This window comes from Lynx canadensis, chromosome A1, assembly GCF_007474595.2.
Source record: "Lynx canadensis isolate LIC74 chromosome A1, mLynCan4.pri.v2, whole genome shotgun sequence".
NCBI lineage: Eukaryota > Metazoa > Chordata > Mammalia > Carnivora > Felidae > Lynx > Lynx canadensis.
This window is the reverse complement of record NC_044303.2, coordinates 105,071,465-105,084,575: the sequence shown is the minus strand read 5'-3', so window position 1 is coordinate 105,084,575 and position 13,111 is coordinate 105,071,465. Positions and strand designations below refer to the sequence as shown.

Here is a 13,111-nt window from a genome sequence, read left to right as displayed (position 1 = left end):
ATAAAACACATTGCCATTTTTAAGACTGCAAATCACAATGGTTTTCCTGCTTTAAGTTAACAAAGACACACACCTGTTATGCGTAAACTTCTGATACCATGAGGATGCTGGAGTTCCAAGTCCTTCAACTAACTGAGCGATCACAGAAATTAAATACGTGGCTTGTGGAACCCAAGTTACACATTTAGGGTATGTTACAGAAAATGAAAATGAAGGCTGTTATTGACAATAAGGAATGTGTCAGAGTTGTAAAAAAGTTCTGCACTCAACAAGGGCTGCCATGAAACGTACTTTTTATCTAGAAAATAGTTTACGTGGTGAGTCAACCTGTTTATCCTACGTCTCCATCATTAGAAGAAAAAAACAGCATATGCCATAAATAAATGGGTTATCTAGCTATAAATTGTACATCTATTATTGTCCTAATATGCAAGCATATAAGGAAATGGAAGTACCAATACATATAAAACTTGAAATCTAAAAAGGCAAAGAGCAATATGAAATAAAAATTCTGAAACATTTTTAATATATCACTTCTAAAAACGGTGTACCATTTACACAGGGTAATTTGATAAATACACCTAAATATTTTTTTAAAACCTTAATCTAACATTTTGTGACATACTGAGTTCAAAGACCTATTTCTAAGCACTGCATACTTTGCCACCTGGCGTTAATGGCTGTCACAAAGATCAAGAAAGCGGTTTGTAGTGTAAAATATTTTGCCCCAGAGACAATGTTATGGTATGCCCTAATAAACATCTTGTGGAACAGCTGAAAATATTTTCAAAACATCTGGGCTTTTTATCATGAATCTTTCTTCCTATTTAAGAGGATGATCCACAGATCCCATCTGTACTAGAGTTTCTTAAGTTACTAAAACCTAAAAGCATTGAGTCTCATAGGAGAGAACAAATACACTTTTTTTTCTAACTTTTTCTCCATGTGGCACCTATCTCTTGACTCTAGCTGAGTACCATTCGATTAAACTTCAGCTCAAAAGGCTTCTCAGCCTTTTTTTGATGAGCAGTGCCACCTTTAATGACGACGAGGAAAGTAATTTTAAGAATTCAGGAAGCTAAATTGTGTTAAAATCCATTTCTAATATTCTTGTGCCTTCTTGATACAAATGAAACTGTAATGATTTCTAGAATATTTCCGTAAAAATATTTTTTTTGAATTTTGTTAGAATGGTCTTGCTTTCACCGTAACTAAAGAGTTGGCTTTTTCCCATCAGTTTTACTGCTTTTTATAGTTAACTGATTAAGACTATATATTACGTTACGATATTTGCTGGGAGACAATTTATTTGATATTTTCCCCTGCAACCCGACCCCTTTCGTTTTCTGCCTTTTTCATGATGCCACGCAGACCACTGGCCTGAAAAAAAGCCCAGGATGTGAGTCCTGACTCGATTAGCTTTGTCACCTCTGGGCAGTCAATGAGCTTGTTTTTTCACAGAAAAACATTTGCCACCTCAGGGGGCTTGTTGTCATGGTAAAATAACTGCTTTCACAGTCTAACACAGTACCTGTTAAAATAGCAAGAGCTTCAAAGACACGAATTGCTTTCCTTCCCTCGTTCAAAACATGAGCTTGCGAAGAATATATATGATGCATTAATTATGTCAAACTCGATTATTATGAATACGTGAAATCAGTATCTATGACAGGGTCCAATTTCTAAATCCTCTGGCGGTTACAAACACAAAGAACAATTCAGCTGATTTAATACTTGATTCAGTTTTCTATTTCCAGAGAAGCAAGTGGCTAAGTGTAAAAACAAATTGAACATGGGTTCAATCTAGCTCCACCAAATTGTATACGACCTACGATAATAATCTCTCCTAACTGAGGTTCTTCATCTCCAACTTGAAGCAAATACTTACCCTGAAGAGGTCTTATGACAAGTACTGCCTGGCAGAGCAACCACTTAATAAAGGATAGTCATTACAATTAGGTCCTGTCCTTTGACATTTACTAGCCAACCACCAAATATCAAGACTCCTGAAAGCTACTAACTTTTCCCTTGCTACTCAAAATCTCTGTTCAAGTACCTGGTGCATGGCTCTGGCTTTTAAGTTGTTATCTTTAATAGAATTACTAATAATTGGTCACTGATCCTGCTAACGATTATGCTTGTTCACATATTAGAACATGTACCTTCAAAATTAAACAGCATGGAACATGTATGTCTATGTCATCTGTCTGGAGAATTCTTGGTAATGGGGACTCAAAGGTGGTTAAAATAACTTCCCCAACAGACCTGGTAATCAGACATTAGTAAATAGATCAACTCCCTCTAAAAATATTCCCAGGGTAAGCACAATCACTTAATTAAAATAGATGAAGTGGAGAATTATCAAAACCAAATATAAACAAAGCATCATTTCAAATGTCAACAGTGAATAAAATACAATTCACACAAAACAATACCAACCACATTTACAATTAAAATACACTAACTGCAATTAAACTATACTATACCAATTCATATGGGTTTTACTCCTCCCAAAGTTGATTCTGTGGAGTTTTCAAAATGTATCTGTGACTAAGAAAAAGTTAAGATTGCCAACGCTAAGACTTATAATCAAGAACATAAGATCTCCAATGATTACAAGACTATGGGTCACAGTGAGTGGCTGACAAAGGCATATACTTTAAAACCATACGGCAGACGCAGCTCTATCTTAAGTACATACTGATATACGGAGCCATGCCAGGGTCCAACGTCGTAATCATACTTTCCACCGAATGTTTTGTTTTGTCAAGCACAGATTTCACCATGGGATTTCCGGCCACACCCTGCACAAGACAAATTAATATATAAATGCCCATTCTAACTACAGAACACCTGACGGTGGAAGAAAACTTTTTTGAAGTTTCTGATACATGGTAGACCTGTGATTTTGTAAAATGTAAGAAAAACATGGTTATAGCAATGTCAAATTGCTGTTAAGATTTCAAAATGCTTACCCTCAATTTCTCTTCTTATCGCAGACCCACAGCAGTCTACAGACCACACTGGCCTGTATATCCACATGTGTATGTATTCATTTTGTGGATGTATATATTCATACGTATTCATTTTAGACACACACACACGATCATTTCTCTGTATGTACATATTCTTATTGCATTTCATTTCCACTTATTTATATGAAAGACTATGCAAAACTTATCCATTAAGGTCCCAAATAAAAACTGTAATGAGATGTCTCCATAAACTCATACTTGATTCCCTAACCAAAAAATAAAAATAGTAATGTTTCTCACCCTTATTCCCCACAAGTTACCTATTAATATGTATTACTCTGCTATGTTCTACTAACGTTTCTTTTTTCCTGCTTCTTGTTTGTTGTGTTCATCCCCAAATTCTCTCTTTTAACCCAGACCCATTCCTCTCACTTCTTACAACCACACTATTAAGCAGAAGGAACTAGGTCTGAGTATTCCCTTCTTATGCTGTACTTCTCCCGTGGTAAGAGACTTCTAGGGAGAAGTGCCTCCTGAGATGGCATCTGACTAGCAGGCTTTTCCAATCTACTACTGAACTAACTGGAATCAGAAAAAAGTTAGGTTCATAACACATGCTATTAACAAAGGAAACTAGTAGTAATCCCTATATAAGGAAAAACCTTTAAAAAGTACAGAAGGATTTAAAACAAAAAAAAAGGAAGCTTAGAAAAATACCATCCCTGTGTAACACAAAGCTCAAATGTAGTAAATAAGTTAGCTACTTAGCAATTTAAAAATATGTTTAATATATAATTAAATTGTAACCAAACTCTCCGCAGAATACTGGGAGAAACTCTGTCAGAGTGATTCCAAAATTCATTAAGAGAAATAAATGCATAAGACTAGTAAAAAAAAAATTCTTAAGAGAAACCTGCAAACTTATAAAATTAAATACTGATAAATCACTGCAAAAGCAGGCACTTGGAAATGACCTTTATATCTTACTCATCAATGAATATTCCTAATCTCCCTGAGCACAGAGTCAACTTTCAATAAATAATAGTATAATAATAAACAGAGTCAATAATAATCGAAATAGTGAGGTACTATTGCAGGGGCAGGCCAAACAATGGAAGAGAAACAAGTCCAGAAAATGACATTAACACACAGTTGCGTAATTAAAATAAAGATGACGTATCAAAACACTGCGATACGATGTTGCCAGAGTCAAGTAAGTGGTCAGAAAAAAATTAAGTTTGACTTCTACTTCATGTAATAAAGTATCAGCAACGATAAACTGGTGGGTATAAAAAAAATGAAACCATAAAAGAATTAGAAGAAATCACAGAAAAACATTCATGATATATTGTGGTGGTAAAAGGTCATTTTTAACATAAAAAAAAAAAAAAACAAAAAACCATAACACTGATATGAAGAACTTCTGCAAATCTAGATTTTGTGTCAAAAAAAGGATAATATAATTTAAATGTATGATAAAAATAGAGAAAACTGCAACATATGATGGCATATAATAAAACATTCTTACTACATTAGGAGCTCTTATGAATTTTTGTTCAGAGACGAAAAATCATCCCAATTCAAAAATGGGCAAAGAAAAGGACTAGAGACTTAAGAAAAAAAAATACGATGGCAAAAAAAATCACATGAAAAAAGTGTTCAAATCTGGTAACGAAGAAATACAAATTAAAACAAGGTATGTTTTTTGTTTATCAAATCAGAAAAAGTTGTATTTCAAATTCATAATCAGTGCTGACAAATGAAAAATGCTGGGACAGTCAGACATTCACTCTGTTCACGCTGACATTCATCAGAAATTAACCTCAACAAAACAGAGATGAGCACAAAGATCTGCCTACAAACATGCTCATCACAGCTGTATTATAAGAATTACAATTGAGAATACTAAAGTCCATTAGCAAAATATGGGAAATAAATGCCACGGCATGAAGGGCAAAGCAGCCATAAAGAAAATTTCTGAAGAATGTTTATGGCTTGGAAGATGTTCCTGATATGTGCTACATAAGGACAAACGAGACACAAAATAGTGTCCACGTGTCACTACCCCATTTTGACTTTAATTTTAGAAAAGATCTATCTACGCAGATAAGCACATAAAAAAGATGGAGAGAAACTATAAAAAATTGGTCATAACACTAAAAAGAATTTTTACTTTTCCTTATATCATTTTGTTCTTTATTCTAATGGCCATCTAATAATTTTAGAATTAAAAAGTTCAGCCTGGTTTTTACACTAAATACCCCTTACCTTAATAAAACCCCAGAGTCCGCCAGCAGATGCTTCATCCTGACCTCTACCAACTCTGGGATCTTCTTGTTCCTCTGGAAAAGTAATGGCTGATGTGGTTCCAGGTCCCTGTGCCAGAGATGACAAACTGGCTTGCTGAGTAATGGGAGTCGGCAAGATACCTAGTAAATGGCAAAAATTTCTAGTATGTGTAATTTATTTCATAAACTATTTCCTGTAAAAAGATGTATGAGATGAGTAGCTCAAAACAGCTTCAATAATGTGAATATATACTCAGGCATTTCTTTTTTTTTTTTTTTAATTTTTTTAATATTTATTTATTTTTGAGAGAGACAGAATGAGCCAGGGAGGGGCAGAGACAGAAGGGGGGCAGGGGGACAGAGGATGGGAAGCAGGTTCTGCAGTCAGCATGGAGACTGAGGTGGGGCTTGAACTCACAAACCGCGAGATCATAACCTGAGCCGAAGTCCGACGCTTAACGAATTGAGCCACCAAGGCACCCCTATACTCAGGCATTTCAGGATTGAGTTATGTACTCCAAGAATCACCTAAATCTTTATAAAATACAAATGAAACAAGATTCCAAAGAACAAATTTCTTTCCCTTTCTGTAGACATTTTTATGAAGTGTCCCGAAAATGGACCAAATGTATATCAAAAAGTACTTCCTATTGGCCCTATTTAGCACTTGGATGTGGGCAGCTATAATTCCAATCCCTTTAATGCATAAAATTAATTGATGTGAGCACCCAAGCCTATCATATAAAAGAATATGACAATAAGTACATATTCCATGTGCTCTACTTGAACTCAAAATAGAAAATTCACACATTCATGGACGTACGTATTATACTGTACTAAAAATTCTGTTTTTAAAGGTAGATAAGCAGAAACCTTGGTAATAAAAATCACAAAAAAGTAGCTTCTTTTTGTAAAAGGAGAAGTAACAGGCAGAAGATGACAAGGCTGAAGTTTGGATACTGGTTTTCAAAAACCATTCAGGGAAGACAAAAAAGTAGGTATAACCAACTTAGAAAAGGAAAATGGCCCAACACCACAAACTTAAGGTATACATGAACTTTTATTTGGTTCTAAATTTTTACCTGGCTAAATAAAACTATTTCCTGAACCATTCTGCCCATATAACCTTTCAAGTAAAGCTTTAAGAAACACTAGATTTCACCCTGGTATTTCTCTGTAGGAGAAACTGCACTTCATGTACTAAACATGTACATTTTACAACATATTACCTTTAGCATTTACTAAGTTAACAACAGCTTTATTTCGATAGTTTAAATGTCAATGGGGCACCTGGGTGGCTCAGTTAGTTGGGCATCCGACTTCAGCTCAGGTCATGATCTCATGGTTCGTGGGTTAGAGCCCCGCGTCCAGCTCTGTGCTGGTGGCTAGGAGCCTGGAGCCTGCTTCAGATTCTGTGTCTCCCTCTCTCTCTGTCCCTCCCCGCTTATGCTCTGTGTCTCTCTCAAAGATAAATAAACATTAAAAAAAATTTTTTAAAGAAAAAAAAAAGTCAAAACATGAGAACATTCCAGAGCTTAAAGAAAGGAGCTAAAAATAATGCAGCAAGAAACAACAAAGTTAAAAAAAAAAAGTAATACAGAGACAGTGCTGAGGAGAAAGTGAAATGGTACAACTGCTTTGGAAAAGTCTAGCATTTTCTCAAAGCCAGCAATCCCGTGCCTAGGTATATACCCAAGAGACATGAAAACATGTCCTCATGAAAACTTGTACACCAATGTTCATAAAAGCAGTATGTATAACACCAAAAAGTAGAAACAAAACAAAGTTCATCAACTGATGAAATAAAACGTGGAAGGAATATCCATACGACAAACAACAGAGTACAGAAACATGCTACATATGCTAAGTGAAAGAATCCTGTCACAAAAGCCACACAATGCATGATTCTATTTATATGAAATGTCCAAAATAGGCAAATTCGTAGAGACAGAAGGCAGATGAATGCTTCCTTTGGGCTGTGAACGTTGGGAGCAAGTCAGGAGTGACTGCTAAGAGCAATGGGGCTTCTTTTCGGCGGGGGGGGGGGGGGGGGGGGGGGGGGGGGGGAGGGGCGGTGTGATTAAAAGGTTCTAAAACTGATGATGGCGATGGTTGCAGGACTCTGTAAAAACTGACAACCACTGAATTGTATATTTTAAAGGGGTGAATTATATGGTATGTAAGTTATTTCTCAATAGAACAGTTATTAAAAAACAACAACCACATACTTAAACATTACCTACAGCCATTTAATTCAAAGTATCAGTAATAGAGGATTACCTGTGACGGGAGGTGCAGAGAACGACGGCATCAGGGGTGTCTGGGGAGCTCTTCCCGCATGTCCCCTTGTAATGTCATAAGCCGCCCCAACAGAAAACCCCGATGTGGGAGGACCAGAAGAGGGTGCAGGTAAGAGAGTGTTTGGGGCAGAAGATGGAGGAGGGAAGTGGGACAGAGGAGGGCTAGTGAATGCGGCAGCAGGTGCTGGCGAACCCGGAGGTGGCACGGAGGCAGCAAGCGCTGGGACAGAAGGGACGGGTGAAGGCGGCACCAGGGGTGCAGAGGGCCTCACGGGAGGGAGGGGCGGCTGGGGGGTGGCATACACGTGCGGCGGCAAGGTTTGTATGGAGGACACATTTGGAGAAGAAAAGGAACCGGTTGCAGCTAAAAAAACAGGTGGGGAGGGGGAAAAAAACAGAAGACTGAAAATGCTTTCACTTGATTTTCAAAGTATCTTATCACATTTTTCTTGCAAAATCTAACACATTAACAAGCAAGCCATAACTGAGTATTTAAAATGTACAATTTGAATTACACAACAAATATGACTGAGTGCAAATGACTTTCAACTCTCTTAAGTAAAAGAGGCAGCCGTATATAATTAAGTTACAGTCCCATTCATAAGCAGATCTTTGTGTTTTCATTCATTTTGGATGTATTTTTAATAAAATAGAGCTGTTTTTCACCACTGCTAACTTCAGCATAAAAACCTACATACTGGCTGAAAAATTTTGGCCAGAAAGTTAATCATCAAACCCACAGAACATGAGACAAAACCAATACGTGCTTCTTAGGATATTTTTATAAGAAGATGATTTAATATAGTCAGTATAAATACAAAGAACAAAACTTGACCCAAAGCAAAACATAACGTTTTCTACCTGCGGGCTTAAATAAGAAAGGCTCCTTCCTTTCATCCTGGCAAAGATCACAAGAGTTGTAAATATGTAGTCTTCTAATTGACTCTGAGAAAAGTTAAGTGTCTTCACCGCCCTCCAGACACACTAGACACTCGACAGCTTCATGTACCTGAAGGAAGGGGGGTTGAAGACACAGCAGCCGCGGCTGGTCCTGCAGGATGTGGAGGAGGAGTCCCGGGCGGGGTGGTCTCTATTCCGCTCTCTTCCATCATTTTTCTTCAGTTATGGTTTACTGTAAAGATATAAAATTGTAATAAATATTACACGGTAATCAAGTGTACTTCTAGAGAATAATTTTAGAAAATAATCATCAAGAGACAGAGATCTGTCTTTGCTATTTATAATGCCATTTATTTCTACATAAAGGATCTGTCAAAATTCCTAGGAAAACAGTCTGTGCTTATGTTTAATATGCACATAATATGGGACATTTTCATATACTATACTTTGTAATTAGGAAATAATTTGATGTTAACTAATTACCCCAAAACTTCAAACAGTAAATTACTAATTTTCTATCACATGAATGTATGTAAGTCTTATGTCTAGATTCCAGTCACTGTTACATTTAAATTAAAAATGAATTTTTTAAGCATTAAGTATTACTCAGTATTTTTTGAGGGGGAGGGGACAGAATCTTAAGCAGGCTCACACCTAGCCTGGAGCCCGACAGAGGGCTCATTCCCACTACCCTGAGATCATGACCTGAGCTGAAATCTAGAGTTGGACACTTAACCGACTGAGCCACCCAGGTGCTCCTATTATTAAATATTCTTAACATTACTTCTCTCCCCATAGTGTATTATGTGGGCTATTTCTGTTAACATGAAAATAAAACTGAAATGTGCTCCATTCCCAGTATCTCTAGTTCACATCTTAAGTCATCTTTAGTAACTGTGAAATGATATGTTTCACGTACTGGAAACATTAACTTCAGCAAAAATGTTATACAGTAACTAAAGAGCAGGTCTGGGGCGCCTGGGTGGCTCAGGCAGTTAGGCTGTCCGGCTTCGGCTCAGGTCATGATCTCACGGCTTGTGAGTTTGAGCCCCGCGTCGGGTTCTGTGCTGACAGCTCAGAGCCTGGAGCCTCTTCAGGTTCTGTGTCTTTCTCTCTCTCTCTCTCTCTCTCTCTCTCTCTCTCTCAAAAATAAATAAACATTAAAAAAAAATTTTTTTTAAAAAAAGAGCAGGTCCTAAGACAATAATGAAGTACAAAATATGGGAAAACTTCCTTAAAAATGACAAATTTCCAAGCTTGTCTCAAATATAAAATCGAAACTTCCAAATAAAACTTCAGAATTTGCTTTTGATGTTTCTATTCATTTAACAAATACTCAGTGAAAGTCAACTGTTTGCCAAGCACTGTACTGGTGCCTGTGGACATACAATGTATGCAGAAACAAACAGGATACATACAGTCCAGTAGGAGAGACAATAAAATAATACCACCCATGTGCAATGAACTGAATTATGTGCTCCATGGGTAAAAACACAGTCTTGAGAGGAATATGATTGAGTTGAAAGGGAGGAAAGACAATCACATATAAGCAGAGATCTGAAAGATACATAGAATTAAGTAAGGGAAAAGAACTAAGGAGAGCAGAGTCCAGACAAAGTGAAAATACAGGAGGTAAACAAGCCCTGTAAGGGCGGGGGACAAGACAAGTTCAAGAAAATCCATGTGCACGGAACAGAAAAGAAGAATGAAGACTGGAGACACAGGCAACAGTCCACACCGGTGTGAACCTTATACACCAGGTCAAGGAGTTGGGGTTTTTAAGAACAGAAAATCATCGTACAGCATTCAAGCTGGAGATGAAATCTCTGTCTTCTGTTTTAACTTTTTAAAAGAAGTTTTAGAGGCACCTGGGTGGCTCCAGAGGTTAATCGGCGACTTCAGCTCAGGTCATGACCACAAGGCTTGTTGGTTCGAGCCCCACACTGGGCTCTGTGGTCACAGCTCAGAGCCTGGATCTGCTTTGAATTCTGTGTCTCCCTCTCTCTCTCTCAAAAATAAATAAGCCTTAAAATTTTTTTTTTAATTAGATTCAAAGAAAGATGCAAAATAGACCAGAGTTCTTGGACTACCCTACACTCAGCTTCTCCAGCAACAGCATCCTACCTAACTGCGGTACAGTGATTAAACCCAGAAAATTAACATTGGCTCAATACTAGTAACTACAGATTTTATTTGCATTTTCACCTGTGTGTATGTTTGTGTGTGTAGTTCTATGAAGTTTCATCATCTGCAAAGACTCATGTAACCAACACCACAATCAGGTTACAGAACTGTTCTATTACCCTAAAGAAACTCCCTCAGAGTGTTCCTTTGTCGCATCCGCCCACTAACCATAAGCCGTGGCAACCGACTGTTCTCTATCATTTTCTCATTTCATGAAATGTTACCTAAATAGAATCATACAGCATATGTTTTGAGATCAGCCTTTTTTTTTTTTTTTTTTTTTTTTTTTTCTCAGCATAATGCTCTGGAGATCCATCCAAGTTGTTGGCTCTATCACTAGGTAGGTTTTTTTAACTGCTGAACAGTATTCCATTTTATAGATGTGCCACAGTTTAGCTACTGGTCTGCTGAAGGATGTATTTAAAGCTAATTCCAGCTTTTGCCAATTCATATTTGTGTCCTAAGTATGAAAACATTCCTTTGACCACAGTATGCAGACAGGGACACGGGACAGTCAGAGTAAATGCAGAGAGACTATTAAGAAGGATAGAAGTGGTTCATATAAAACTGGTAACACTCCAGACAAGTGGCTCTCACGTGCAGGAGGAAAAGAGGATAATCCTGCCTCTCACGGTCATTTGCCAACGTCTGAAGACCTTTGTGGTTGTCAGAACTAGAGGGACTACTATCATCTAGTAGGTCAAGGCTAGAGATACCACTAAAGATCCTACAATGCACAAGACAGCCCTCACAAGAAAGAATTGTCCAGCCCCAAATAGCAAAAGTGCCAAAGGTGAGAAGCTCTGGCCTAGACACATGTGATGATACGGGAGAGAGAGGAGAGTAGGTCGAATGAAGAACTGGATATGGGGCAGTGGCAGGAAGAGGCATGACTTGCACAACTGCACAGATGTCTACACCATTCACGAAGACAGGGATACAGGAAGAGGTCAAGGTATTTGTATGACGTCTTCTTTCTTGGGAAGGGGGCATTGTGCAGTGTTTAATACTGGACACGTCGAGTTTCAGCTCCTTGAAACACCCAAATAGAGACATGTGACTTGCTCTGCGGTTTCAAAGTAAGTGGGGGTGGGGATGTCTTCAGTTTACTGATAGCCTCTAAAGTCATGTTCTGGAATGAGGTTACCTAAGAGAATACCATGAAAAGAGAAGATGACCCCATCAGTCCTTGAAAAATAGTCTGGCAGAAAGAAGATGAGCTTACTGAGAAGAGGGAGACGACCAAAAAGAAGAAAACCAGGAGACCATAGTGTCCAAAAGCTAAAGAAGAGTTTCAAGGTGGGAACAGGCAGCAGTATCAAATGCTGTGGAAATGCCAAATACGATGACTGATGTCTGAAAAATTCAATGGCTTGCCCAAACTAAGATATGAACACAGTGACAGCGATTTCCATGCAGAGCGGGGCTAGAAGGCAATTTCAACCACAATGAGTAGAAGGTGAGGCAGAAATACACACTTTCAAAAAGTATGGTTGTGAACCTACAGGAAACATCTATGTCATTAAGAAGGAATGGGGATCAGGGAGGCAAAATCCGTTCATTCACTACCCATACACCTAAGGGCAATAACCTCGAACACAAATGGCCTTCTGGGGACTTTATCACTCCCTGCGAAAGCTACCTCTTTTCATCTCCCCATTTTCTGTTGGTCATTCCGTCTCCTCCTACAGGTGCTGCCACAACACTAACGAATGTGTTGGCAAAATGACCTATGCAATGAAAACAATCTATAACCTGCAACAAAAGGTCAATTTTTTTCAGTCTTTAAAAGATACCCTATTTAAGAAACAGCTTAATGACAATACTGGATAAATGTTGTGTGCATAAACGTGAACCCTTCTAAAGAAAAGCTATCGTGACAACAGTGAAATGTCAAAGTTGATAAAGGTTTTAGTGCATAAGTCTCAGAGTAACAAGTATTATTAATGTATTAACATTAAAGAAAGTGATGAAAATGGCTTAGAAAAATTGAGCCCTCAGGCTTTGGCCAGACCCTCCTCTTCCAATTTGCTTCCCATCAGTTTTCTGTTAAAAAGTGAATGCCTACTTATTAGAATACAATAAAAGAAATGGAATAATGCAGCTTTGATGATAAAAGCACTAAAAGCCATTATTGATGTTTTACTAGCGCAAAAGACGGTCTCCACTAACAGACAAAACAGTGCCAAAGCAGGATTTGAGTTTTGCCTTTGCATTCTCAGTTGTGAGGCCAAAAGGAACTTCCATAAACGTTAAGTGAATGAAATAACGGCCCTACAGGAGAAAGGCTGGAATGCCAAAATGTGTCACTTTCGCGGGAATGTACACGGTGCCTCTCAAAGTACCTACTTTGAAATGCAGAAATGGATGTATCGCTCGGCCAATCTAGAAGAGGAGCTTTCCTGCAAACTTGCCTAAAGACTTGGCTCCAGGGAGGAACAAAGAGACAGCAGAAGGCAAACAC

The 13,111-nt window shown here is 37.9% G+C and overlaps 1 protein-coding gene across 1 annotated transcript in view; it reads right to left on the bottom strand.

Moving 5' to 3' along the window:
* Positions 1–13,111, bottom strand: part of PRRC1 (proline rich coiled-coil 1) — a 35,136-nt gene that overhangs the window by 21,366 nt on the left and 659 nt on the right. Inside the window, exons 2-5 of the mRNA XM_030317310.1 lie at positions 8,573–8,697; positions 7,544–7,927; positions 5,244–5,404; positions 2,702–2,804 (exon numbers count right to left, since the gene is read on the bottom strand). Coding sequence (XP_030173170.1) covers positions 2,702–2,804; positions 5,244–5,404; positions 7,544–7,927; positions 8,573–8,675 — 751 coding nt within the window. The 5' untranslated portion in view covers positions 8,676–8,697. The remainder of the gene's footprint in view (positions 1–2,701; positions 2,805–5,243; positions 5,405–7,543; positions 7,928–8,572; positions 8,698–13,111) is intronic.